Source organism: Rattus rattus, chromosome 1 (assembly GCF_011064425.1).
Source record: "Rattus rattus isolate New Zealand chromosome 1, Rrattus_CSIRO_v1, whole genome shotgun sequence".
NCBI classification, from domain to species: Eukaryota; Metazoa; Chordata; class Mammalia; order Rodentia; family Muridae; genus Rattus; species Rattus rattus.
The window spans coordinates 12,235,474-12,260,276 of record NC_046154.1 but is presented as its reverse complement, the minus strand read 5'-3'; the positions used below and the strand labels follow the sequence as shown (position 1 = coordinate 12,260,276).

Below are 24,803 nucleotides of genomic sequence, written 5' to 3'. Positions count from 1 at the left end.
GGGCAGGCAGGTACCAAGAGTGCCATCAGCCTGGCCCATCACCTGTGTGTTACCGAGACAGAGCCCCTGTGCCTGTCCCTGTGTTCACACTCATTACAGTGCCTTAGAAACTGGCTAACCCCAGGGGACAATGACATGCGTCCTTTAACTTGTGTCTGATATGGGGACTACTGCACTACTACGTATGCAGCTGCTTCTCTGCTGCATCCTCGCCAGCCATAAACAGATCATTCCCATGAGTCCCTGCAGTTTGATTGACCATGAACTTATAAAGCACTGACTTAATCAGTGTAACACTGGGACCCTGGAAGGTCAGGAAACTCTAGGTCCATATATTTGATGGGGAGCCTTTTATTAATGGTGCAGGGCACTGACAGTGTTTTGCCTTAATCAAGAGACAGGGCTTCTGTTTGATGTCTAGCATTGTGCCTCAGTGGACTGAACAGCGCTAGACCATTGGACTGAAACGGCAGCGATCTTTCCCCATCTTAAACACATACTGCTGTAAACAGACTAAGGGCAGCCCTCTCCAGATGGTGACAAAACACAAGGAGCGACATCTCCTTGTCTTTGCCAAGTCCTCGTTTGCAGAAGCAGAAAGCACACAGTGTGCTCCTCAGACCAGATATTCTGCTGCAGGATCCGTAGAGCTGGGGTCCCCTTAAGTCTGATTGAAACAAGGACCCTTCACACATCTGGTGTTCAGGGGATCTGCCCACAGATGGCTCACGCCCCAGTGCTCAGAGTGCCAACCACAGCGAAAGTCTCTCCATCTCCAGGTTCTAAAGGTGGCCGTTAGCTCAGTATTATTGCTGCACCGTGGCAGGTTCTGTTCTGTTTAGGTAGCTGAATCGTATTAAGCTTGACAATGGTTTGCCTTTCTTGGCAGAGCCTGTGCTTTCTCAGCACAATTTATGTAACAGCAATCTCATTAGAATTTTGTGTGATTCATTGCTTAAACCTTACACTTTCTCTAGCCATTGCAATTCAGAATGTCCTGCCCCCTGCTTGACCTGCTCCATATGCTGCTCCCCGACTTTCTGTTAGCTCACAGTGTGCCACTCATTAGTCACTGGCTCCTTGGCAGCTCAGCCTGGGACATTTATCTGTGATGTCCTTCAGCTTAGAATGTCCCACGATACGGTCTCTAAGCCATTCTTCTCCAAGCTCTTTCTTGTATGTGGGCAAATGGAGGCGTGATTCTTGGCTTAAAGACGAAGTGCAGTTTACCTTCACAGACAGGCTGACCTCAGCAAAGCCCACCGGCACTGGGCTGAGGTGGTAGTGCATGGGCAACAGGGGGTGTTGGAAGGAAATGCAGTCAGCCAGGCCACTCAGCACAGTGCTGATTTCTTCTGAGCCTGCTATTTAAACATCAGCTTTATCTAGGAAAAGTGAGGAAGGAGCAGGGGAGACTAATGTGAACCCTGCATTTATCAGATACACGTTCCACCTCAGAATTATGCTGTTCTGTAAGGATCTCTAGAGAGCCAGTAGCCTGGTGCAGAAATAGTCTCCTACTGAGCTGATGAAGAGACTCAAAGGCAGACAGAAAACACATGAAACAGTCTCTGGTCATTCTGTCTGGAACTTCCAGACGGAGTGCCCTTACTCATGTGGCCAGCACTCGCCATCAGCGTGGCACTCCGTCGGCCAGAATAATGGAATCCCTCTGGCCTTGGCAGTGGTAGAGGTGCCAAGGACTACACAGAAAGGAATGTTGGATGGGAGACTACGGAAGGATGAAAGGTTGTCCAGAGAATGTTAAATAGTAGCATTGTGTTGTATTTTAAATTATTTCCTGAAAGTTTAGCAATGCGTTAAGAATGCAGAGAATCAAGGGCTTCTAAACAGAAGCAGCTGTGGCCTGGGCTGCTGAGCCTGCCACACAGCCCAGGGTTGGCAGTGCAGCAGACTGGAGTGCAGGGCCTCTGGTGGGGTCCCACTTCCCTGCCTGCATCCCTGTGTCTACTAAAGTTCCCAGGACCCCTAGAAATGATGGGGTGGAGCTGGGCCCTTCATGTGCTCTCAGTTATCTCAGGATTCAGGGTCAGTCATTAGTGTGTGCAAGAATAGCAGCTCTACCTCTGCCAAACAGCCTACCTCCAGACAGGTGCTTGTCAGTCTCAGCTCGGACACGCTGATAGGAAAGCTTGTAACGAGTATGGTGTGGCATAGGAAGGGTGTGAGGACTCACAGCGTGCCCTTGCTCTCCGCAGGAGATCCAGGCCACCTGGTATGAGAAGTTGCATGAGTGGGAGGACGCCCTTGTGGCCTATGACAAGAAGATGGACACGAACAAGGATGACCCGGAGCTGATGCTGGGCCGCATGCGCTGTCTCGAGGCCTTGGGAGAATGGTGAGCTGCATGGGGTGATGACCTGAGGGCCTGTGAGTCTTCCCCAAACACCTCTCACCCCAGGCTCTTTCTTTGCGTCACCTTGGCCTCCGCAGGAAGCATCTACAGGTCTGGAGGTTTGCTGTGGTTGGCCCTGTTTGTCGTCTGAGTCACTCTCACCCTGCAGTAGCCATACGGGCCTGGAGCTTGTCGTGCAGCCCAGACTGACCTGAACTTGTGGCAGTCCTCCTGCCTCAGCCACCCTAGTGGTAGAACTGTGGCTGTGAGCCACTGTCCCCACCTTCGCTGTTGCTTTTGGTTTCTTACCCTGCATAGTGGTCCAGGCAGAAGAGCTGTGTGTCTTTCAATAATTAGCTCTGGGGTCTGGAGGGATGGTTTAGCAGCTTAAAGCACAGGGTATTCTTACAGAGGTCCTGGGTTCTGTTCCCAGCACCCACAGAACAACTGACGACCTTCTACCAAAGGATCAAGTGCCCTCTTTTGACCTCTTCAAGCACTGCGTGTGCATGGTACACAGACATGCACATGAGGTGGAATGCCCATACACATAAACAGGAAGAACTAAATCCTACTTTTAAAAAAAGATACTAATGGTCACTCTTTTGGGGCTAGACTGCCTTTAAGGCAGGTGGGCCTCTGTGAGTTTGAGGCCAGCCTGGTCTACATGTTAAGTTCCACCCAGCTAAGTCTACACAGTGAGCCCAGTTTAAAAAAACAAAATGAGCAACCCAAAGCACATGAGCTCTTGGGACTGCTCTCAGGAAAGCTTGGTGACTGCCCTCTGCAGGTGCTTCACAGATGACGGATAGTGCAGGACGAGGGTACAAAAGACAAAAGGAGAGCTTGGTCGATAGGCCAAGCGCATGAACAGTTACGAAAGCTGAGAGGGTGTCTCTCTAAATCTAATTACACATCGCATTTGGGAAAGTCACTGTGGCTTTTAGTTCTCAATAGTACTGGTTATAATCCCCAAGATAGAACATAGTATAATGTTTTTGCATGGTAATTTAATGTTAATAAATTTAGCCCTAAACAAGAATTTCACCTGGGCAGTGGTGGTTGACACCTTTAATCAGCACTTGGGAGGCAGAGGCAAGTGATTCTCAAAGCTAACCTGGTCTGTAGAGTGAGTTCCAAGACAGCCTCTACACAGAAAAGCCTGACTTGAACAGCAAACAACAACAAAAAAGAATTTCAGATAGACAGAGGCTGGGGAGATGGCTCATTCAGTAAAGTGCATGTGTACAGCAAGCACGAGGGTCTGAGTTCAGATCCTCAAGTGCACACATAGAAAGAGGCCAGGCCTGGTGCTGTGCATCTGACCATAGTGCTAGAGAAGCAAACCGGTGGATCCCTGGAGCTTCTGGCCAGGCAGTCCTGCCATGTTGGTGAGTTCTGGGTTCAGAAAGAAATCCTGTTTCAGAAAATCAGGGGCAAGAAGGCAGGGTGGAGAGATGCTGACTCGTGAGAACGTGCACTGCAGAGCACGAGGACCTTTGTTCACATCTCAGTGTCCACGTGAAAAGCTGGGCGTGACTCATCAGGCACTTGTATGACCAGACACTGTGGCAAGAAGAGACAAGAGGTTTGCAGTGTTACACAGCCAGCCTGGCTCCGGGCTCAGTGAGGAAACCTTTTCTTGGGGCCTGAGAGATGGCTCAGCTGTTAAGAATACAGGGTTTGATTCCCAGCACCCACATGGTGACTCACAACTGTCTGGAACTCTAGTTCCAGGGATCTGATGCCCTCTTTTGGTCTCTGTGGGCACCAGGCATATACATGGTACACATGCAAACATCCGTGCAGGCAAAACACCCTTACATATATATAAAAACAAGCCACTGTCTCCAAGAAAGTAAGGCAGAGACACCTGACATCCTCCACTGCCTACACACACACTCCACACAGCCCCGTGTGTGCATAGACCCCACACACAGAACCACATTTATACACTGTCACTCAGTAAGTGACAATAAGGTGGAGAGAAACTGAGGAAGAATCAGACTTTGACCTCTGGCCTCTGCATACACACATGGATCCAAATAAATCACACACACACACACACACACACACACACACACACACACACACACACACACGGCAAATGGGTAGGTGGGTGAATGATGAACAGACAAAAATATTTTGAAAATTGTCTAATTATCCAGAACTGGGAAACGTAAAAGTTACCGTTTTGTGTATTTTTATAAATGAACATTTCATATCTATTCCTCAGTGAATGGAAGAAATGGATTCTGTCATATCTGCCTCATTAGTTTACACAGCTAAGTGTGTCAAGTCCAGCAGGTACCTGGAACTGCATTGCCTGGTACAGTTGCCATTAGCCACTGTAGCTCTTTTACAGTGGAATAGGAGGGAAAGGCAGTTCCACAGTCCTGCTGGCCTCAGCTCGGTGCTCAGAAGCACATGCGGCTCATGGCTCCTTCCTCAGACAGGGTGTCCAGGACTTTTCCCAGCAAGTTCTGCTGTCCTACAACCATTCCTTAGAAGAAATACAAAGCAGGTGTAATGTTCCTAAAACTTGAATCTGATTGGTTCTGAAGTGGCCTTTCCTTTCTCTTGCCTTAGGAATGATCCTTTCCCTGACCATACCAAGTAGGGACAGCTCGGATGCCTTGGAGAAGCAGAGATGTGGTTTTGTCCAGGCCCCTTAAGTAACAGGCTCCCAGCCTGAGGTCTCCCGAGAGTGAGTGCCACAGCCTCGTCCCCTACAGTTCCTACTCCCATACACCTCCTGTCCCTTGGGTTCTTTCCAGTTTTATAATTACCTACAAGGTCTACAGGGCCAAGTAGGGCTGACAGAGTGAGCGAGGGCCTTAAGAATGTGAAGTCTAAAAGAGACATTAAAAGACATGAGAGAAGCAGAACTCCTTCCTTTCTTTGCGGGTTTCTGATAAGGCGTATTTTAATCCATTCTGTTTAGAGTGCAATCTCTGAGTTCTCTCTGTATGAGCATGTATTCTGAATGTGCCTGAGGCAAGCATTCACGGAGACTCCATCAGAGACAACCACAGGGATCAGCAGTGAGGGTAAAATTGCCCCCTCTCCACGCTCTTTCATTTGCCTTCTGGGTACTAATTAGAGATGGAGCCCAGCATCATAGCAGCTCAGACACACTCCTCCCTCCCCACACAGCCTCGCAGTCTCCAGAACAGATTCAGTGCTGTCGAGAGCACAGCCATGGAAAGTGCTCCAAATGAAAGGGCTTGCTAAGCCTCCTGCTGCAGCCGCACTGGGTGGGCGGTCAGACTCCTAGAGTTTCTCAGTTTCCTTCTCAAGGGGCTCAGACGCAGCCCAACAGTCACCAACTGAGAGTTGGAACTCAGTGCACTGTGCGCTCCAGTCAGCGCCAGTTTGTAGTGAGGGATCCCTGCCTGTTGCTCTGCCGTGGGGTGTCAGGTGCACTGTGTTCGGGTCTTCCTGCCTCCCGGGTAACTGTATGAGAACCGCTGAGAGCTGGCTTCCTTCTTGCCTCCAGGTGAAAAGGGAAAAGGCAAAATGCCTTAGCCTCTAGCACAGAAACGGTGATCCTCACAGCAGTGGAGGGAGGGTGGCTTGCCTATGGCCACCAGGCCATTAAAAAAAAAATGGTCCCTGGATCCCTAACACCCATGTCATCGTCTGGAGAGGCAGAGGAGCAGATTCTGGAGTTGCTGGCCAGCCAAACTGCGGTTTCCCCCGCAGCACACACACCACCAATATGGTGGGATTCTCACTGAGGTGGATGTAGTCAGAGCACGTGAATTCAAACAAACCGCCGGTGTGAGACTCCGTACTGGGCACTGAGTATGCAGCGATAGAATTTAGTGAATTTGAAAATGGAAATTCGCAGCCTGCAAGGGTCATTTGCAGGTAATGGAGACCCTGGAGTTGTCCTAACGAAAGCGCACCAGTCAGTTGTTCCTGTGCCCTGACTCACACCAATAAATAAATTAAATGTCAACATTTTTATTTACTTTAAAGAAAGAAGTTGGTCTCTTTAGTGACAGTGTGGCCTGTGTCCTATCAGGCTTCCGGCATGGCAGGTCCCTGGAACTTGTGCTGTTTCCTTTGAATCTACTTCAAGCTGAACACTCTGCTGTGTGCCTCTCCAAAAGGAAACTGAGAGAGAGCCCCAGGTGTATCTTGAAGCTCCTGTGAACTCAGGGCTTGCCCTAGGGCAGTACAGACATGGGATGTGAAAGCGACTCCCGTCTCCACGAGGATATCCCCACCCCACCCATTACACCAGACCTCTAAACTCCCTGGGGCTTCCAGTCTCTTGAAGCTTAGGTTCATCTTCTCTGACTGAACCCAGACCCAGGAGTCCTCTGCTGTGTATGTGTTGGGGGCCTCATCTCAGCTGGTGTATGCTGCCTGGTTGGTGATCCATTGTCTGAGAGATCTCTGGGTTGCTCTCCTCCTCAGCTTCCTCCTGCTTTTCCCTAAATCAACCAGAGGGGTCAGCAGCTTCTGTTTGTTGGTTGGGTGCACACACCTGCATCTGACTCTTTCAGCTGCCTGTTGGGTCTTTGGAGGAAGGATTTCCTAAGCACTGTTCATATCTCAATAACTAGGTGGTCACAATGTGTGTGCCAGTAATCCTAGCACTTTGAGAGGTAGAGGCAAGAAAACCAGGATTTCAAGGCCAACCTTGGCTACATAGTAAATTTGAGGCCATCCTGAGCTACATAAAACTTGGTGTCAAAAAACAGACAGTTAGAGAGCTGGAGAGATGGCTCAACACTCTTCCAGCGAACCCAAGTACAGATCACAGCCCCCACATCGACTGCTCACAGCCACCTCCAGCTCCAGAGGACACAGGGCCCTCCTCTGGCCTCCACAAGGACTTACATGTGCATGCACACAGTCACACATACAAATAGTGTTTGTTTTGTTTCTTTAATTTAAAATAAAAATTTCAAACCTTCTCAGTCCTTTCCTACACCCTTAATAACTGCACCGCTCTCAGAGTAAGTGGCTTCCAGGTGTCTGGTCGATGGGACCTTTTTTTCTGCACAGATTGAGTTCATCTCAGACTGAAGTCAGTCATTAGTAGCACTAGTAAGAGCTGGCCTTCTCTGTAGTTTTGCCCTCAAAAGGAATGTCCAGATTTTTCCTTAGATGGCTTTCTCTGTAGACCTGCCACATAAAACGACCAGAGCCCATGCTGAGAGAATAGAAGCAACCTAGAGTTGTTAAGGCGCCAGATGTTGAAGGTGTTTTATATCATACAGAGCGAGACACTGCATTTTGCTTAATAAACTTGTGCTGGGCTGGTGGACACTAGACCCTAGAAACCACTTCTCTGTTTCCAGGCTCCCGAGTTCGAGGCAACCAGTTCCTATGGAAGGACATTGATGGGTTGTAGAGCAAAGTTCTGCTAACTCGACTGCCTGTTTCTCTTCCTCCAGGGGCCAGCTTCACCAGCAGTGCTGTGAAAAGTGGACTCTGGTTAATGACGAGACCCAGGCTAAGATGGCCCGGATGGCTGCTGCAGCAGCGTGGGGTTTAGGTAAGGCTTCCCCGTGGGCACCTGGCCAAGCCAGGGACTCTCTCAAAGCATGAGCTGCAGTGATGCAGGGATAACAGTCTGTGAAGTGTAAAACCCATCTGTGCTGATGTACTTAGTCTGCCATCTGTCCGTTGTCACCATGAAAACAGCTCAGTGAGCAAGCTCAGGACTGAGACGTGGGGAAGTCCAAGGACTTGGGCACAAATGCCTACACTCACCTTAGCCACACAGTCACGTTAGGCACCCGTGGCGTGTGCCAGGCTGTGCCTTATGCTAACTGACCTCCTGTAAGTCATGGTTCCCACAGCTCCTCATAAGCATAATGTTCTAGGATGTGTCCCAGAACAGAACACGTGCTTCACTTGTGTCTGTTGTGAAGACCGTAGATATGTGGCTACATGGAGATCTAGTAGGGTCCACAGCACAAAAGCATCTCCCTCCATGGTGCTCTGTCCCCTGCCAGCTGCTGTGTGGTACTGTTCCAGGGAGACATGAACAGACATCTGCTCTCCACATATAGGAAAGAACACACCAAAGTAAGGATGCCTCCAAAGTCCAGTCTGGTGGCGTGCTTTTATAGCAATATGGGTCAGGGGTAACTTATAAAAGCAGACCTGACTCAAAGAGAGCCAAAAAGCCAAAAGCCCACCCCAGCTGAGTAGCAGCTCATGAAAGCCAGAACCTTAAAGTTCACTGCACAATTTGCAGACAGCTGAACAGGTTGGAGTCTCTCCCAGGCAGCTCACCTTGTCTGGAGTGTCAGCACATCTTACTGCTTGGGAGGGAGGGGTTGGTGCAGATGATCAGTTTCAGGAACTTCCTGGGACTTTTGGGTTTGTTTACTTCATGAGTTTTCAGAGCTTCCAGGAACACCCCACACCCAACCTTCCTTTGGAAGATCTGAGTCCTAAGGAGCTTCTCTCAGAGATGGCATCTTTATCTCAGAGCAAACTGTTGTAGTGTATGTGTGGTGGGTGTGTTGCAGTCCTAGTGTCTTGTTAAAAAAACAGATTAACCGGGTTGGGGATTTAGCTCAGTGGTAGAGCGCTTGGCGCAAGACCCTGGGTTCGGTCCCCAGCTCCGAAAAAAAGAAAAAAGAAAAAAACAAAAAATACAGATTAACCCCACAGGAAACCCCAGGGCTTTAGAAGCCCTGTGACAGGAAACAGGGATAAGTGAGTAGATTTCTTTGTGTCATGGTGGAATTTGGCGCCTTGCTGGCTCTCTTGCCTAGCCTTTCCCCTCTGCCTGTATGGCGTGCCTTTCGCCTCATGATCCATACATTGTTAGGGCACCACACATCCCTGTGTCTCAGATAGGAGGGACGGCAGGAGGGAGTTGCCTGTGTCACTTTGCTAATGTCTACATAGGTCTCTCACACATGTGTGTAACTGACTAGGGCAGTGCTGTCCCATGTGCCCACCGCCTTCTCCAACCATCAGAAACATGCTAATCACGTGTTATCTGCTCTCACTACCTGATGCTCCATAACCTCCCTGCTACTCTAGCCTGTTAAAAAGATTCTTTGTTTATTTTTTAGATGGAGTTTCATTTTGTGGCCCTGGCTATCTTGGGACTCACCGCCTGCCTCTGCCTGGTCCAGATGTGTAGAGTTTTGACACTAGACCCTAACCAAGGCTTGGCAGTTCTTTTTGATTGTGTGTCCATTTTTAATGATGTCTATGTGTTTGTAGCTGTAAGCATGTGACTGCAGGTGTCAGCAGAGGCCGTAGGCTCGGATCGTCCTGGAGCCAGAGTTATGGATGATTGTAAGACTCCTAATGTAGGTTCTGGGAACCAGACTCTGCTTCTCTTCAAGAGCTGTATAAACTCTTAACCACTGGGCCATTCCTCTAGCCCCTAACTTTGCATTTCTTGATGGGACAGGAGAGGAGAGACAGGATGTGGCCTGTGCAAAACCATCCCATGAGCCTAGAGCAAAGTAGTAACTGCCCACTCCATGACACCCCCACCTCTACCCCACCCCTCACCCCGTCACACTGCTCCGGTGCTTTGCTCCGTAAGCCCTGGGCTTCAGCCAGAACATCTTTTAAAAACAAATTGCTTCCTGAGGAGTCATCTTTTGCTGTCTGCTTTTGCCCAGAGGCATTGGTAATGGATGAACCAATAGTTGGGAGTGGAATGCTGGAAAATGCCTTGTAAAAACAGCAGAACAGCAGCCCCGCAGTTTGCACCTAATGAGGCGGGTATCTCTTCTGCAGATGGTGTTGGCAGGGCTGACGTTGGATGCTGCTCACCATCAGGGGACGTCCACACCTCTCCGTGGTGCAGCCATTTCTTCATCCTAACATGACACAGGAGATCACTGTGCAGTGACCCAGCCCATCTCTCTGCTATAATGGATTATTTTTAGATGTTTGTGGCTGGGGTACCACCACAGTGAGACTGGCAAGCAGTTTGTCAAGCCTGTTCTCTAATGTATGGTGGCCATTTTCAATTGTTCAAAGGAAAATGTAATTTCCCAGTATTTCATTGAGCTGTGAGGGCCTCACTTGTAGGGAAGAATGTGATTTTATCTAACCTGGGAGAGGCTGTGGAGGGAGTTCTCAGGGTTAATGAGGGGTAGCATTAAGCCTGTCTAATGGGCTGGCTTTGCACTTAGGCCCTGCCTCTTGTCTTATGATACTCTCTGGGGCACCAGCAGAGTCCCTTGCTTAGAAGACAGACGTCGTTTTGTTAAGTGAACCCCCACAATAGATTTCAGGGCTCAGCAGGTACGTCAGGCCCTAGTCCATTTGACCTGTGTGTATCTCAAGCTGAAGGACAGTACCAATGACAGATTTGGTGGTGCCTCCGACTCAGCCAGCTCCACCCTGACGCTGTCGTGTGCTTGTGTGCCTAGGTCAGTGGGACAGCATGGAGGAGTACACCTGTATGATTCCTCGGGATACTCACGATGGAGCATTCTACAGAGCAGTGTTGGCACTGCATCAGGATCTCTTCTCCTTGGCTCAACAGGTAAGAAAATGTGTTTCCATCATCCAGCAGAAAAATAAAAGTTACCATGTGTGGCTTTTTGGTTTTTAAGCACGTCTGTGTTAGTTACTGAACTTCAGCCGTGCTCATGTCTTAGAACTCTGTGAATGGCCTTGAAGCATAGTACCCACTACAGAGAAGAACACTAGCGTGTAGGCTAGGGTTCTGTAGTGTTGGGGAGTGAGGGCCGTTGTGGACTGTGACTGCTTTGACAGTGGTTTCCTGGATCATTGTCGGCCCTTTTAAATGCCTTGCCCAAAGTCTGTCTAGTGAGTGGAGCTCTTAGGTTGGAGAGCCAGTGGTTCCCACTGTGGGGTCTTCTGGACATACAGGGAGCTCGCACTGTTCTAACTTGCAGAATGCATGATGAAGTGGTTGTATCCACCTTTTCAGACACCAGGCTCTCAGTAAATGATCTGAGCACCTCAGAGTTGCCAACATCCTAATTAGCCTGAAACATTCAGAAAAAGAAAAACTCCACAGGAGAGGTTTTAAGAGATAGCACAGAGAAGGTGCAGAGTGCAGTCCTGTGGTGTCCTGTGCTGAAGTGCTTGGTAGGATTCCAGACCTGGGCCTCAGGGTCAGAGGCAAAGGTGCCCATTCCCATAGAGAGCACTGCAGAGGCACTGCTTGCCGGGGAATTGGACAGGGGCTACCCACCTGGGAGCCACCGCCATGCCAACCTGCCCTCATAGCATGCCCTCACAGCATGCCCTCATAGCATGCCCTCACAGCATGCCCTCACAGCATGCCCTCATAGCATGCCCTCATAGCATGCCCATCAAGGGAATGAAAAGGAGGCGGGGCCCAAGGACATCCCATTATCGTGCAAGAACGCAGCTATTCTGCTGCACAGCATACGTTCCCTCACCACCACCCAAGCTTGTGAGCACTACCTGAGCCTCTGGTTACAGAAGCCATGTGCCGCTCGCTCACCGTCTTCCACGTGACGCTGGGTAATGAGTGCGCCTCTCTGGACACCCAGATAGGCGGGTTTCTGCCTTCCTGTGGTGAGTGTTTTGCTTCATCACTAGAATCGAAGCAACACACATAACTTCTGAGAAGCCCCAAGTGCAGAGCCCAGGTCTAAAGCTTCCTTGTCTCTCCTAGTGCATTGACAAGGCCAGGGACCTGCTGGACGCCGAGCTGACTGCCATGGCAGGGGAGAGCTACAGCCGAGCCTATGGGGTGAGTGTTGAGTCGACTGCACTTGTCAGAGTCTACTGCCTAACGAGTGGACTGTAGAGAGCACAGCAGGAGGCTGCGAACTTGCTGCTCCGGGGTCAGCAGCTGTCCTGACAGCAGAAGGACGGGTGGCTCAGGCTCACTGTGCTCGGGGCTTGGGTGTGATACCTAGGCTGGAATGTGATCTGCTTCCATCAGGCCATGGTTTCTTGCCACATGCTGTCCGAGCTGGAGGAGGTTATCCAGTACAAACTTGTCCCTGAACGACGGGAGATCATCCGCCAGATCTGGTGGGAGAGACTGCAGGTAAGCGGGAGACAGCCCAGTCCACACCTCGCCCTGCCCAGGGCCTGCAGAAGCACGTGCACCCCGTCCCCTTTTCTGCTCTGCCCTGCCACCTCTGTCCAAGCAGAGCCTTCGAAGGCTCATCCCCCAGCTGTGGCTCTGAGAGAGTGACCAATAGAGCAGCTCCTTTGAGGCTTTTCCAGAAAGGGAAGAGAGTGTGCTTAGCAAGTGACACCAAGGATGATCCATCTGGAAATTATAGCCTCAGAATCACTGGTTCTCAATGCTCTACTGAGACCACAACAGTGCATTCGCTTGGAGAGCAACTCTCTTTGCCGCTTAACTTGCCACATTAGCATATACACCCAGGATCTGAATCTCTCCTGGCTCTCAAATGACTTTACAGTGTGATCCAAACTGATATCCAGCCGTCTGAGTAGTCACCAGCCCAGGCATCCAATGTTTTCAGCAGAGTTGCTGAATGCTTTGAGACAGAACTCCTGCTTATGACAACTCTTTAGGTTAGTCTCATCCTAGAACATCTGTTCAGACCTCAAGGAGACTTTCCTAAGGCTTCTGCCAGCATTTCAGTGTGGCATTCTGGTTGTGGCAGCCTGAGGAGCTGTTATCTCTAGACTTGGGAGGGTCTCAAGTGCCCCTGGAAAGATCAGCCTGTCTCCCAGTCCTTGAAAAGTTGGAGGGAAAGATCATCAGCAAAGAAAAAGCACGCTAGGGATGTGGTTCCGTGGTCCAGCACTTGCCTGGCATTCCTGGGACCCTGAGTTCCATCTCCTGTGCCACATGCTCAAGCACAAACTGCTCTATAAACAGTACATGGGTGCACACACACTGCTCTGGAAACCACGCATGTGTGCTCATGCACTGCTCTGGAAACCACACATGTGTGCTCATGCACTGCTTTGGAAACCACACATGTGTGCTCATGCACTGCTCTGGAAACCACTGGTCTTCCTGTTGTCAAAATCACTGCCTTTAGTTTTAAACTATTTCTTCTTGGCTACATCCGCACCTAATTCCCATTTCTCTCTCCAGACCAATTAAGGTTTATGCCTCCAAGCTTTTTAGTAGGCTGTGACAAACTCTTTGACTCCAGGATGCATTCCTGTCTAGGAAGCTCAGGGCACATTCCACTGGACAGGAAAGAGCACTGGGCACAGTCATTCATGGCTCTGAAGTGAGCACATGCAGTTCTTCTGCATGTTTTATTGGTAATTATAAAGTGCCCAGTGAATGTTTTGATGGAAAATTGTCTCAGAAAGAATTCCACATGGGAAGCACTTCCCACTTGGCCTGTACACACCCTGATGTTTTAAGTGCTTGTATTAGGGTGGGGAGCTTCCAAATTAGGGAGCTGCTGTTCTAGACATTCCAGCATGGAGAGCTTAGAAATAGGGAGTTGGAAGGAGTGTGATGGAATTAGATGGAGGGAGAGGCTCGTGCTAGCTTCCCTGGGCTCAAAACTTCCGTCACCTTCCTGAGCACCCTCTCCAGACAGCAAGATGCTCTCCAGCCTTCAGGGAGCCAAATGATTGCAGCATGTGGGAGAAGCACTCAGAGTAATCACTCGGTGTACTTTCCCTCACTTCCCAAATCATTGTCAACCGTGTGGGCTGAGAAGTGTTATCCAAGGCTGGAAATAGAGTTGCTGCTGGAAACTTGGCTCTGGAAGGTGGTGTGCAGTCAAAACAGGGAGCTGCAGGGGCTGGAACGCTGCCACGCGTGTGGTCAAGTCATTTCAGATCCTCAGAGCCACTGTTTGCCACGGGGCAGTTGAAGAGGTTGGCTGTAGCTCATGTCTTTTGCCTCAGGTTCCCAGGTCAGGCCCAATGCGCACCATGTCACATACAGAAGCCAGAGGTCACTGTCCCTGGGTTTTGGATTTGTGAAATTGACATAGGAGGTGACAGGTCCCTTGAACACACTTCCCTCCTGAGTGACTTTTTATCAGCAAAGATGGGAAAGTTCACCATGCAGTCATTTGATCTAAAAATCAGTGTCGGCTGGCATGATGACTTGTTGGTAAAGGTGCCACCAAACCTGCTGTCCTGAGGTTCATTCCCTGGGACCTACATGGCAGAAGGGAGAAACAGCTGATTCCCACAAGCTGTCCTCTAACTTCCACACATCTGCACATACTCTCCATGAGGGGAATGGAAGTCATCTTTGTGAAAACGATTAAGTTGTCGGGTTTTCTAATTACAAAGAGCTCATGTGTAAGTAGATTAATTGTCTCTTTTCTTTTCTTTTTTTTTTTTTTTTTTTTTTTTTTTTTTCCGGAGCTGGGGACCGAACCCAGGTCTTTGCGCTTGCTAGGCAAGCACTCTACCACTGAGCTAAAACCCCAACAGTCTCCTTTCTTTCCTTATGTCCTGTTTCTTTCAGTTTGAGGAGAAGGGGGATTTATTTATTTTGTGTGCATGAGTGTTTTGTCTGCATGTATGACTGTGCACCGTGGATGTGTCTGATTCCTGTGGCGGCCAGAAGAAGGAGTCAGATCCCCTGGAACTGGAATTATAGACAGTACTGAGCTGCCATGTGGGTGCTCGGAATTGAACGTAGGTCCCCTAAAGAACAGCCTGTGCTCTTACCCACTGAACCGTCTGTTCAGCCTGTTTGCTTGATTTTTGAGACAGGCTTTTATGTAGCTCTGGCTAGCCTGAACTTGCCAGAAGAACCAGTGTCAAACTCACAGAGATCCTCCTGCCTCTGCCTCCCAAGGGTTGGGGTTAGAGGCGTGTGCTATTAAGGCTGTAGCCACTTCTTTGCTATGTGCAGTTTGTGCTCAGACATAACAAAATGATCAAAGAATGTAAGATGGCCAATGACACTGTATCAAGAAACTATGCCTATAGAGGGGCAAGCCAGGCCTTACTAACTTTACACATACAAATATTATCAACTTAGCGACAATATCATTTGAAATTTTAATTATTTAAATGTCTTGCACACTTAGTCTTTCAAATTTTGAATGGCACATTTTAAATTTAACTTTTGGTCAGTGATAGTCATCTTCAACCTTCATCTTCATGTCGATGTCAGTATTAAGTTTGAAAGCTTAATATTAAAACGATGTATGGCTGGAGAGACAGCTCACGAGCTAAGAGCACTGGCTACTCTTCTAGCAGAAACAGGTTCTATTCCAAGTATCCGTGTAGCAGCTTGAAACTGTCTGTGACTCAGTTTTAAGGGATCCAGTGTCCCCTTCTGGCTTCTGTGGGGATTAGGCACATGTGTGTTACAGACATGCATACATAGGCAAAACACCCATATACATGAAATAAAAATTTTAAAAAGAATGAGTGAGTCCAGAATAGTGGTACATTCTTTTAATCCCAGCATCCAGGAGGTAGAGACCTGTAGATTCTCTGTGAGTTCAAGGCCAGCCTGATCTGATTTACATAATGAATTCCAGGTCAGCCCGGACTGCATAGTGAGACCATGTCTCCAGAACAAAAGGGCAAGTAAAAACAGAACACTGACTTTGAATTCAATGCTCAGGAGCTGGAGAGATGATTGAGTTGGTAAACAATCAGGAAGACTGGAGTGTCGTGATCTCCAGCACCTCTGTAAAAGCTACCCGTGATAATGTGATAGCTTACACTAGAAATCCAGAGTTCTGTGGCCAGCCAGTCTAGCTCAAGGATTGAGAGAACAAAGTGTGAGGAGCAGTGAGAGACTGGATTGAACACACACACACGCACGCACACTACGTTGGAAACAGCAAGATGGCCTAAGAATAAAAATGCTTTCTGCCATGTTTGCATGCCTGATTTCAGTCCCCAGAACTCACATGGTCTCCCACAAACGTCCTCTGACCTCCACATGTTTGTTGTGGCTTGTACATGCCCGTGTATACAAAAACAAATAAATGTAAAAAACAAAACAAAAAAAAACATTGTTTTTAAAGAATCCATTATTCTCAACACACAAAGACTCTAAATAATTTAATTTACCCATTACCACAGTCCTATGAAGTCAATGACATTTCATTCTAATCCACAGATCAGTCAGAAAGGTTAAGCCACAGAGCACTTGACACACACCCTACTGCTTCTCTGATTGTTGACAAGTCCCTGGAAGGCAGTTCCTTCATAGTTACCCCTTTATCAGAGAAAATGTGGCTGTTGGTGTGGGATTTCAGGTGGAGCAGAGGACAGGTCTAACCTCATTTCTGAACATTCCAGGGCTGCCAGCGTATTGTAGAGGACTGGCAGAAAATCCTCATGGTCCGGTCCCTTGTGGTCAGCCCTCACGAGGACATGAGAACCTGGCTCAAGTACGCAAGCCTGTGTGGCAAGAGCGGCAGACTGGTGAGTAACCCCCAGCACCGGGGTGGTACCCTGCCCTGTTCTGTTTGTAACTCGCCCTCTTGTTTTTTAGGCTCTTGCTCATAAAACCTTAGTGTTGCTCTTGGGAGTTGATCCATCTCGGCAACTTGACCATCCTCTGCCAACAGTTCACCCTCAAGTGACCTATGCCTACATGAAAAACATGTGGAAAAGCGCTCGGAAGGTACGCTCCCACCACCCAGGAGGGGCACCCGCTGTGCTCCCTGCCAGAAGGGCTCAGTGTCCTTAGCATCTACCTACAGTGTCACAGTGACAGTCATAGCCAGGGAGAGATACCAACGTGTGAAGTCACAGTTGTAGTCTTTAGAATTTTAAAAGTCCTGGCCTTAAGACTTGGCACATAGGTCTATATTCATGAAATCCAGACTAGAGCTTTTATAAGACCAGCTGGGTTTCCTTCTCAGACTTCTGGTCTCCTTTCCTGTCATCAATTTGGACTCAAATACAACAAACAGCATGCAGGGAGAACGCTAAAACAAGGAGGGAGTTTCCTGAAGCCAGGGAGGATTCCTTCCTGTTTACAGACAGGTCCCTGGGAAACAGATGTGCTCTTGATCTTTGTTTTGGAACAATCTCTGAAGGATGGTGGCAGTTTACAAATCCACAGGCCTTGAAGGCAACATCATACCTGTTTGGGGTCCTCCATTATCCTTCTCAAAATGGAAGAAAGCTCAGCTTTCTGTCCCTGCTGTAGTCTTGAAGTGGCTCTAAGGTGGTTGACTGGTGTGACTGTGAGTGACGCTCAGAATGACATGAGCAGCCAGGCGTCTGCCCCATAACTCGGCGTTGCCTCCTCACTCTGGGCTCTGTCCTCCCAGAGTGCACTTTGAGGATTCCTTTGTTTTTAGTCTCTGAGTCCCCCATTCCCCACCAGACCCTTGCAACGGAAGGCGCTGGATATGAAAGTCGAGTCCCCTTCAGTGTGTGTCCTTAAGCACTTGTCTCCCTGTAGAGAGCTTTAATCAAGGAGTGACTTATTTCAGTGTGATAAGCACAGCCCAGACTATCGACAGCACACAGACCTTCCTAAGTCATACAAATTCTGGTGAGGTTCAGATGAGTTTAGACTTCAAGCCAGAGTGAGGGCTGGATCTACCCAAGGAGACAGCCCAAGCTGCCACTGCTGGGCCAGCCTCCCCGTGCTGTGGCCAGGGTGCTTTCTCTCTGCCGTTCCAAACACAGAGCAGGGACTAGTGTGTCTCGCCCTCAGGAAGGCGTCAGATAGGTGTGTGTTCCCTGCTAAGACACAAGACAAAGCCTAGAGACAGGCTAGTCCTGCCGGGGAGTGTGGGACTGAGGAGCTGGGGCACTACGCCTGGCAGCAGCTCTGTGGGCCTAGGAGACCCACCCCTTCCTCTCATCACTGCTAGCTCACTTATCGAAGGGAAGAATTGCTTTTCCCCCCTCTTTATTTCTAAAAAAGTAAAGAAAATTTTGAAACATTCTATTTTCAATTTCTTGCGGTGGAGAGCAGAAAGGTGGTGAGTCCCCCATGCTTCCTAGCCATACACAGGGCAGCCCCACAGCGGTATCAGCAGCCCTGCTCTGACTCTGTTTAGACCACCCCCAAGTGTTCACACTGCCGCCAGCAGTGGTGGTGGATGCCTTGAATTCCAGCACTCAGGCAGACAGGCCTCTGAGTGTCTGACTGTCTGGGCGCCTGTGACATGGCATGTGGGCCTGGGCTCTGACTGTCTGGGTGCCTGTGACATGGCATGTGGGCCTGGGCTCTGACTGTCTGGGCGCCTGTGACATGGCATGTGGGCCTGGGCTCTGACTGTCTGGGTGCCTGTGACATGGCATGTGGGCCTGGGCTCTGACTGTCTGGGCGCCTGTGACATGGGCATGTGGGCCTGGGCTCTGACTGTCTGGGTGCCTGTGACATGGCATGTGGGCCTGGGCTCTGACTGTCTGGGCGCCTGTGACATGGCATGTGGGCCTGGGCTCTGACTGTCTGGGCGCCTGTGACATGGCATGTGGGCCTGGGCTCTGACTGTCTGGGCGCCTGTGACATGGCATGTGGGCCTGGGCTCTGACTGTCTGGGTGCCTGTGACATGGCATGTGGGCCTGGGCTCTGACTGTCTGGGCGCCTGTGACATGGCATGTGGGCCTGGGCTCTGACATGGCATGTGGGCCTGGGCTCTGACGCCTGGCAGTGGAGCTTCTGGTGCAGCTGCCGCCTCTTGAGAACACTTGACAACTGAGGTAGCCATCCCTTTCAGTCAGCTTTCAGGGCTGCCTCCTCCTGCTCGCTGTGTTCTCAGTCCTATTGAAGTCTGCAGTGTCCCTCCTAGAAACAGAGACACGGAAGATGCTGACCCACTGTCAAGGCCAGTACTGGACAGTGGAGCTAGGAGAGCAGTACAAGAAAACAAGAGTCTCACTCAGTTTAGGTCTGTCTGTGTGTCTACCCCATCCTCATTCACAGCTCAACAGTCTGTCACGTCCCTCTCATGTCATTCAGACCCTGGCTTAAACCCACCGCACCCACCCAGCCCCTCTCTCTCTTTGGTTTTTTGATTTCGCTGTTTAACTTGTTCTTTCACACATGTATACAATATATGGTGACAGCATAATCCTACCCTCTCCTCCCCGTTCACTCCCGCCCCCAGTCTCGCTTTGGTATTCATGTCTGAGGGCAGTGTGCAGCTGTGTGCTTGGCGCTGTCTAGGATGTGTGTGTGTCTACCTGACACCTACAGCTCTGCAGGGGCTACCAGCTGTAGACCGTGATCCCCTCTGCAGAGTCTGTCAGGACCAGCCAAGTGAGCCCCTTCCCTTTCCACACAGCTAATCATTGATGGGGCCAGTCCTGTGGACCTAGTGCAGGTAGCCTCAGCTATTGTGAGCTGATTATCACATTATGTCAAATCCACAGGATGGTATCCATAGCCCCCACCCTATGCTCTTGTCTTACATATTTCTCTACTCCTCCCCCACAGTGTGCACTGAGCCTCAGGGGCAGAGGTGTAAATATCCCACCTAAGGCGGAACCCATAACCGTCACCTACTCTCAGTGTCTTGCACCCACCTGTTCATCCTGCAGGGAAGGTTCTCTGATAAGGCCAGGAGCAGCTTTCGTCTGCGGCTGTCAGTGTAGATACTTAGAAAGTGTTTGGTTTCTGTGTCAGTGTTGCCCAGAAGGACAAGGACAGATGCCATCTGTGTTAGTTTTTACGTGACAGCCTCACTGTGTATTCTAGACCGGCCTTGAATTCTTTCCTTTTTTGTTTTATTTTTCACATTTACTTAGTGTATTTGTGCCTATGTGTGTGGGAGTCACGGGGCAGCTTCCAGGGATTAGTCCTTTCATTCTACCATGTAAGTTCTAGGAGGAGACTCAGTTCACCTGGCTTTGTGTGGCCACCTTTTCCCTCAGATCCATCTCTAGCCCTGGCCTAAAATCCCTGACCCCTCTGCCTCCAGGCGTGTTCCACCATGCCCCATCTGAGTAGTTTTATCCACAGTTGGTTGAATCCCAGAGTATGGAATCTACAGATACGAACTGCCAATGGTTCATTGCCGGCCCTTCACAGGGGAAAAAAGATGGCTCCTACATTAGGAGGAAAGCGGGTTTTCTGCATCTACCTCGTGTGCATTTGTATGTGTGTACACGCACTTGCCGTTCAGGGGTTTTTCCTTCTACCGTGTGGGTTCTGGGAGTCAGACCTGGTGGCTGGCCCAGAACATGAGTGTTCAGTTTACAGACACAGAGGGATGCTTTCACTGGGACAGGGACTGGAGGAACTTAACCCATCATCCAACCAGAAGTTTGGACAGTGAATGAGGTACTATTAATAGTGGGGATGATGGGAACTTTTTGGAGCACTGTGGCATGAGGAAGCATAGCAAAAGTCTCATCTTAAAAAGGAACAAAATAGGGCTGGGGATTTAGCTCAGCGGTAGAGCGCTTACCTAGGAAGCGCAAGGCCCTGGGTTCGATCCCCAGCTCCGAAAAAAAGAACCAAAAAAAAAAAAAGGAACAAAATAAAGAATCCTACCATTTGTAGCACCATGCAGTGAACTGAAAACAGGTTAAGTGAAGAAAGCCAGACCCAGATTCTGCAGTGCCTGTGTCTTATAAGAGTATATATCTAGAGAGTGCTAAAAGCAGATGTCCCCAACACAGAACGATAAATATTTAATGAGATGACAGTGCCAAATACCTGACTTAATTATTGCATATTAATGCATGTATCAAATCACACTATACCCCATAACTATACAGTTACTTTATGATTTTTAAAATGGTTCAGTGGTTAAGAGGACTTGCTCCTCTTCAGAGAACCTGAGTTCAGTTCCAACAGCTCAGGTGCCCATGACTGCAGCTCTGGGGGATCTGACGCCCTCCACACACACTGTACTTAAATGCACAACCCTAGGACAGACAAACACACACATAGTTAAACCAAACAAAAAGAGTGAAATAGCTGTGTGGTAGTGGCACACACCTTTAACTCCCAGTCCTTGGGAGGCAGACACAGGCAGATCTTTATGGGTTCGAAGCTAGTCTGGTCTCCATAGTGGTTTCAGGACAGCCAGAGCTACAAAGAGAAACCTTCTCTCAAAATAAATAATAAGTGAGTTTAAAGCGGGCTAAGACATTCAAGGACAGAGCATGTTGAACATGAGTGAGGCCCTGTGTCCAATCATCATCAGGCTTTTCTGACTTTTAGTGTTTATGTGTTTTCCTGCATGTTTGTCTCTGCTTGTGTGCCTGCTGCTCTCACAGGGGAGAAGAGGGTTTGGGATGCCCAGACCTGGAGTTACTCATTGTGAGCTCCCCGAGCGTGCTGGAGACTGAGCCTAAGGCCTGTCTGCAAGAGCAACAAGTGCTCTTCACCACTGAGCCATCTCTCCAGGCCCAGTCACCACAGAGCTCTTAGAACAGAATTCACAAACCCTGCTGTAATCTACCTTCTCACGGTGCATCGTACTCCCTGACTGCTTCCTCCAGTCCTAGGCCCTGAGGATCCTGCAGAGGAGCAGCATCGTCAGTCTGGAGCCTACGTCCACCAGACTGCTTATGGGGCGTTACTGCTCAGGCCCCAGAAGTTTGTTTTGTTTCTGGTGTTTTGAGGAATAGTCTTTGAAGACCAGGCTGATTTCAAACTTTCAGTCTTCCTGCTTCAGCCTTCCGAATGCGGAGATCAGAGGAGTGTGCTACCGTGTATGACTTTAAAACCCCGTGTGAGGCAGGGCATAGTGCTCTTGCCATCAATCCCAGCACTAGGGAGGCAGAGGCAGGTGGGTCTCTGTGAGTTTGAGGTCAGCCTGGTCTACAGAGAGAATTCCAGGACAGACAGAACTAGAGAAACCCTGTCTCAAACACAAAACAATTTTTTAGTACAGGTTGATTACTTGCATTCAGAAGTATCTCGGCTTAGTTCTCACCACCGAGTCAGAGGTTTCACTCTCCATGCAGGCCATTCTCTCATCGAGGCATGTTTCTGCTATGGGAAACAAGACCTTTATAAGGTTTACCATAAGAATAGCTAATGCTTCTTGGTGTGTTGATTTTTTCCCTCCTTTGTAGAGAAGCATGCAAGGCAGCTCTCTCACACTGCGCCTCTCCTCCCTGTTAATGCATTTAGACTGTGTCATTCTTTAAAAAGATTTATTTATTTTATATATGGGAGTGTACTGTTGCAGTCAGATCTCATTACAGATGGTTGTGAGCCACCATGTGGTTGCTGGGAATTGAACTCAGGACCTCTGGAAAAAGCAGTCAGTGCTCTTAACCACTGCGCCATCTCTCAGCCCTGACTGTGTCATTTTTTACCGTTGTTGTTTGCACACTCCAGTTATCCTGGAAGCTTCTCCCAGATGTGGGGCTGCGGCCATTGCTCCATAGCAACAGCACTGCCTGGGCTGCACAGGGGCCCAGGTTCAGTCCTCAGCACCACCAAACAAAACCCAGCACTGTGGCCCTGTGCATCAAGATGCTGGCATGTCTGGATGCAGCAGGCTTGGACAGTTTCTAGATCTGGTCTCTGCACTGCTCCTGCTCAGTGCAGCTGTCCGCTCCTAACTCAGATCCTCACTGCTCGCCTCCTGTCAGATCCCAGAACTTCATAGTAGATCCAAAATCTAATGGCTGGAGGATGCCATCCCGCTCACATAGTGGCCTGCCTAGCTAGTGCCTTTTCCCTCCTCCACTTGGGTACATGAAGGTCTTCTCTGTTTTACTTTACTCGGGTTTTGGGGTTCTATGTAATCTCTACATCTGTAGTTTTGCCATGGTGAAACATCCAAGTGTCTTAGTGTTTAAAATGCATGCTACAGTTGTACTCGCTAGAGACCGTTCCCATCAGCCTAGCCTCCCTTAGGGCAACCCACTGTTGGGGAAGTGAGCACTTGTTTTCTATTGCTTCATGGAATTGTAACCTGGGTTGGTCAGACTTGTAGGTTTCCCAGAACTACTTCCTAAAGTGATAGCGTTGGCAGGAGAAAGCTAAAGCAAGTAAGTCATGATGTTTCTGGAATAGCTGGGCTCTCCTGTGGCAGCAGCCCTGTTCTCTGTCCAGTAGGGCTCTCACCCTGCGGCCCAGGGCGCTCCTTTTGGAAAGTGCTGGCTTAGGTTCCCTGACAGGTCAGGCAATGTGCCAAGTGGCTCTCTGTGCCTTTGTCCTGCTACAGATTGATGCCTTCCAGCACATGCAGCACTTTGTGCAGACCATGCAGCAGCAGGCCCAGCACGCCATTGCCACAGAGGACCAGCAGCACAAGCAGGAGCTGCATAAGCTCATGGCCAGGTGAGCTCTGCCCACCATCCAGCCCTCTGCACGGGCACACTCATGGCTCCTGGAGTAGCTTGCTGCTGGCATTTCTCACTTTTCCACAGAAGAATCCCATGCAGCCATCAGCTCGTCTGCTGCAGTCTCTGCCCCTTTCTTCCCAAGGCTTTGGCAGCAGGAGCGCCCGTGCTAGCCTCCAATTGGCGTCTGGCCCTATTTCCAAACACATTTTTTAATTTTACATTTATGTGTGTGCGTGCGTGCCTGTGTGTGTGTGTGTGTGTGTGTGTATGTGCGCGCGCACTCTCATTCAGACTCAAGTCACAACATGCATGTGGAGAACAGAGGACATCTTGCAGAGGTCAGTCGTCTCCTCCTGTCTTAGAAGTTCCAAGCATCAAGCTCAGGTCATCAGGGTTGGTGGCAAGTGCCTTTACCTGATGAGCCATCTCACTGACTCAGGTGCCTTGTTTTATTAATTTGAAGTGTACACAGCTCTGATTCTAGGTAGGTTAGTCTCTCAGTGCCTTGGATTCCTGGCCATGTAAGGAATAATAAGAACACCTATTTCCTAGAGTGCTGTGAGGTGTCAAGGAGCCCAGAATCACGCACAGAGAGCAGTGCCTGGAATAGCAATCAACAGACACTAGCATTAGCATTGTTGCTGTCTAGAATGGAGGGGAACAGGAGGAGGGAAAAAATGTAGTCAAAACTGTCCTCCACACAGTATGGTCGGGTCTATGCAGGTACATCTGTATGAGGTACCTTGTTTATGCTGTCATTGAAGACATAAATTCTGAAGAAAAGGCAGCTCCAAGTTTTTCTACAAACTCCCTTCCCCCTACTTTCACAGGGTTGAACATCCATCAGTTGCCTCTTGAAAGCAGGAATAACTGTCAGAAGTCTTTCCCATGCTCCTAGCAAAGTGCTCTCTCCTTCAGGGCCTTTGATGGGAGAGAGCGACATGGGCTCTTGCTCTTGTTTTCAGGTGTTTTCTGAAACTTGGGGAGTGGCAGCTGAACCTCCAGGGCATCAACGAGAGCACCATCCCCAAGGTGCTACAGTACTACAGTGCTGCCACAGAGCACGACCGCAGCTGGTATAAGGTGAGGGAGGCCAGCGCTGGCCTCAGACCTGGACTCTCCACAGAGCCTGCACCCTGTTTGAATTCTCCCATGTTCTCACAGTCACAGCCAGGTCCCTGGAATGCCTAGAGTCTGTCAGAAACCCAAGAAACTTGGACTTTCCTTTAGGAATTGCAGAAGCTGATGGAGGCTTTGGTTTGAGGGACACTTCATGTGATGCCCTTGTTCTAGTAGCTCTAGGGCCACAGTGTCTGATAGCCTCTCAGAAAATAT

The 24,803-nt window shown here is 49.4% G+C and overlaps 1 protein-coding gene across 1 annotated transcript in view; it reads left to right on the top strand.

Moving 5' to 3' along the window:
• Mtor (mechanistic target of rapamycin kinase) overlaps positions 1-24,803 on the top strand; it is a 104,172-nt gene that overhangs the window by 57,996 nt on the left and 21,373 nt on the right. The window contains exons 29-37 of the mRNA XM_032894667.1: positions 2,220-2,359; positions 7,771-7,871; positions 10,735-10,850; positions 11,979-12,056; positions 12,252-12,359; positions 16,544-16,669; positions 16,740-16,871; positions 23,348-23,463; positions 24,434-24,551. Coding sequence (XP_032750558.1) covers positions 2,220-2,359; positions 7,771-7,871; positions 10,735-10,850; positions 11,979-12,056; positions 12,252-12,359; positions 16,544-16,669; positions 16,740-16,871; positions 23,348-23,463; positions 24,434-24,551 — 1,035 coding nt within the window. The remainder of the gene's footprint in view (positions 1-2,219; positions 2,360-7,770; positions 7,872-10,734; positions 10,851-11,978; positions 12,057-12,251; positions 12,360-16,543; positions 16,670-16,739; positions 16,872-23,347; positions 23,464-24,433; positions 24,552-24,803) is intronic.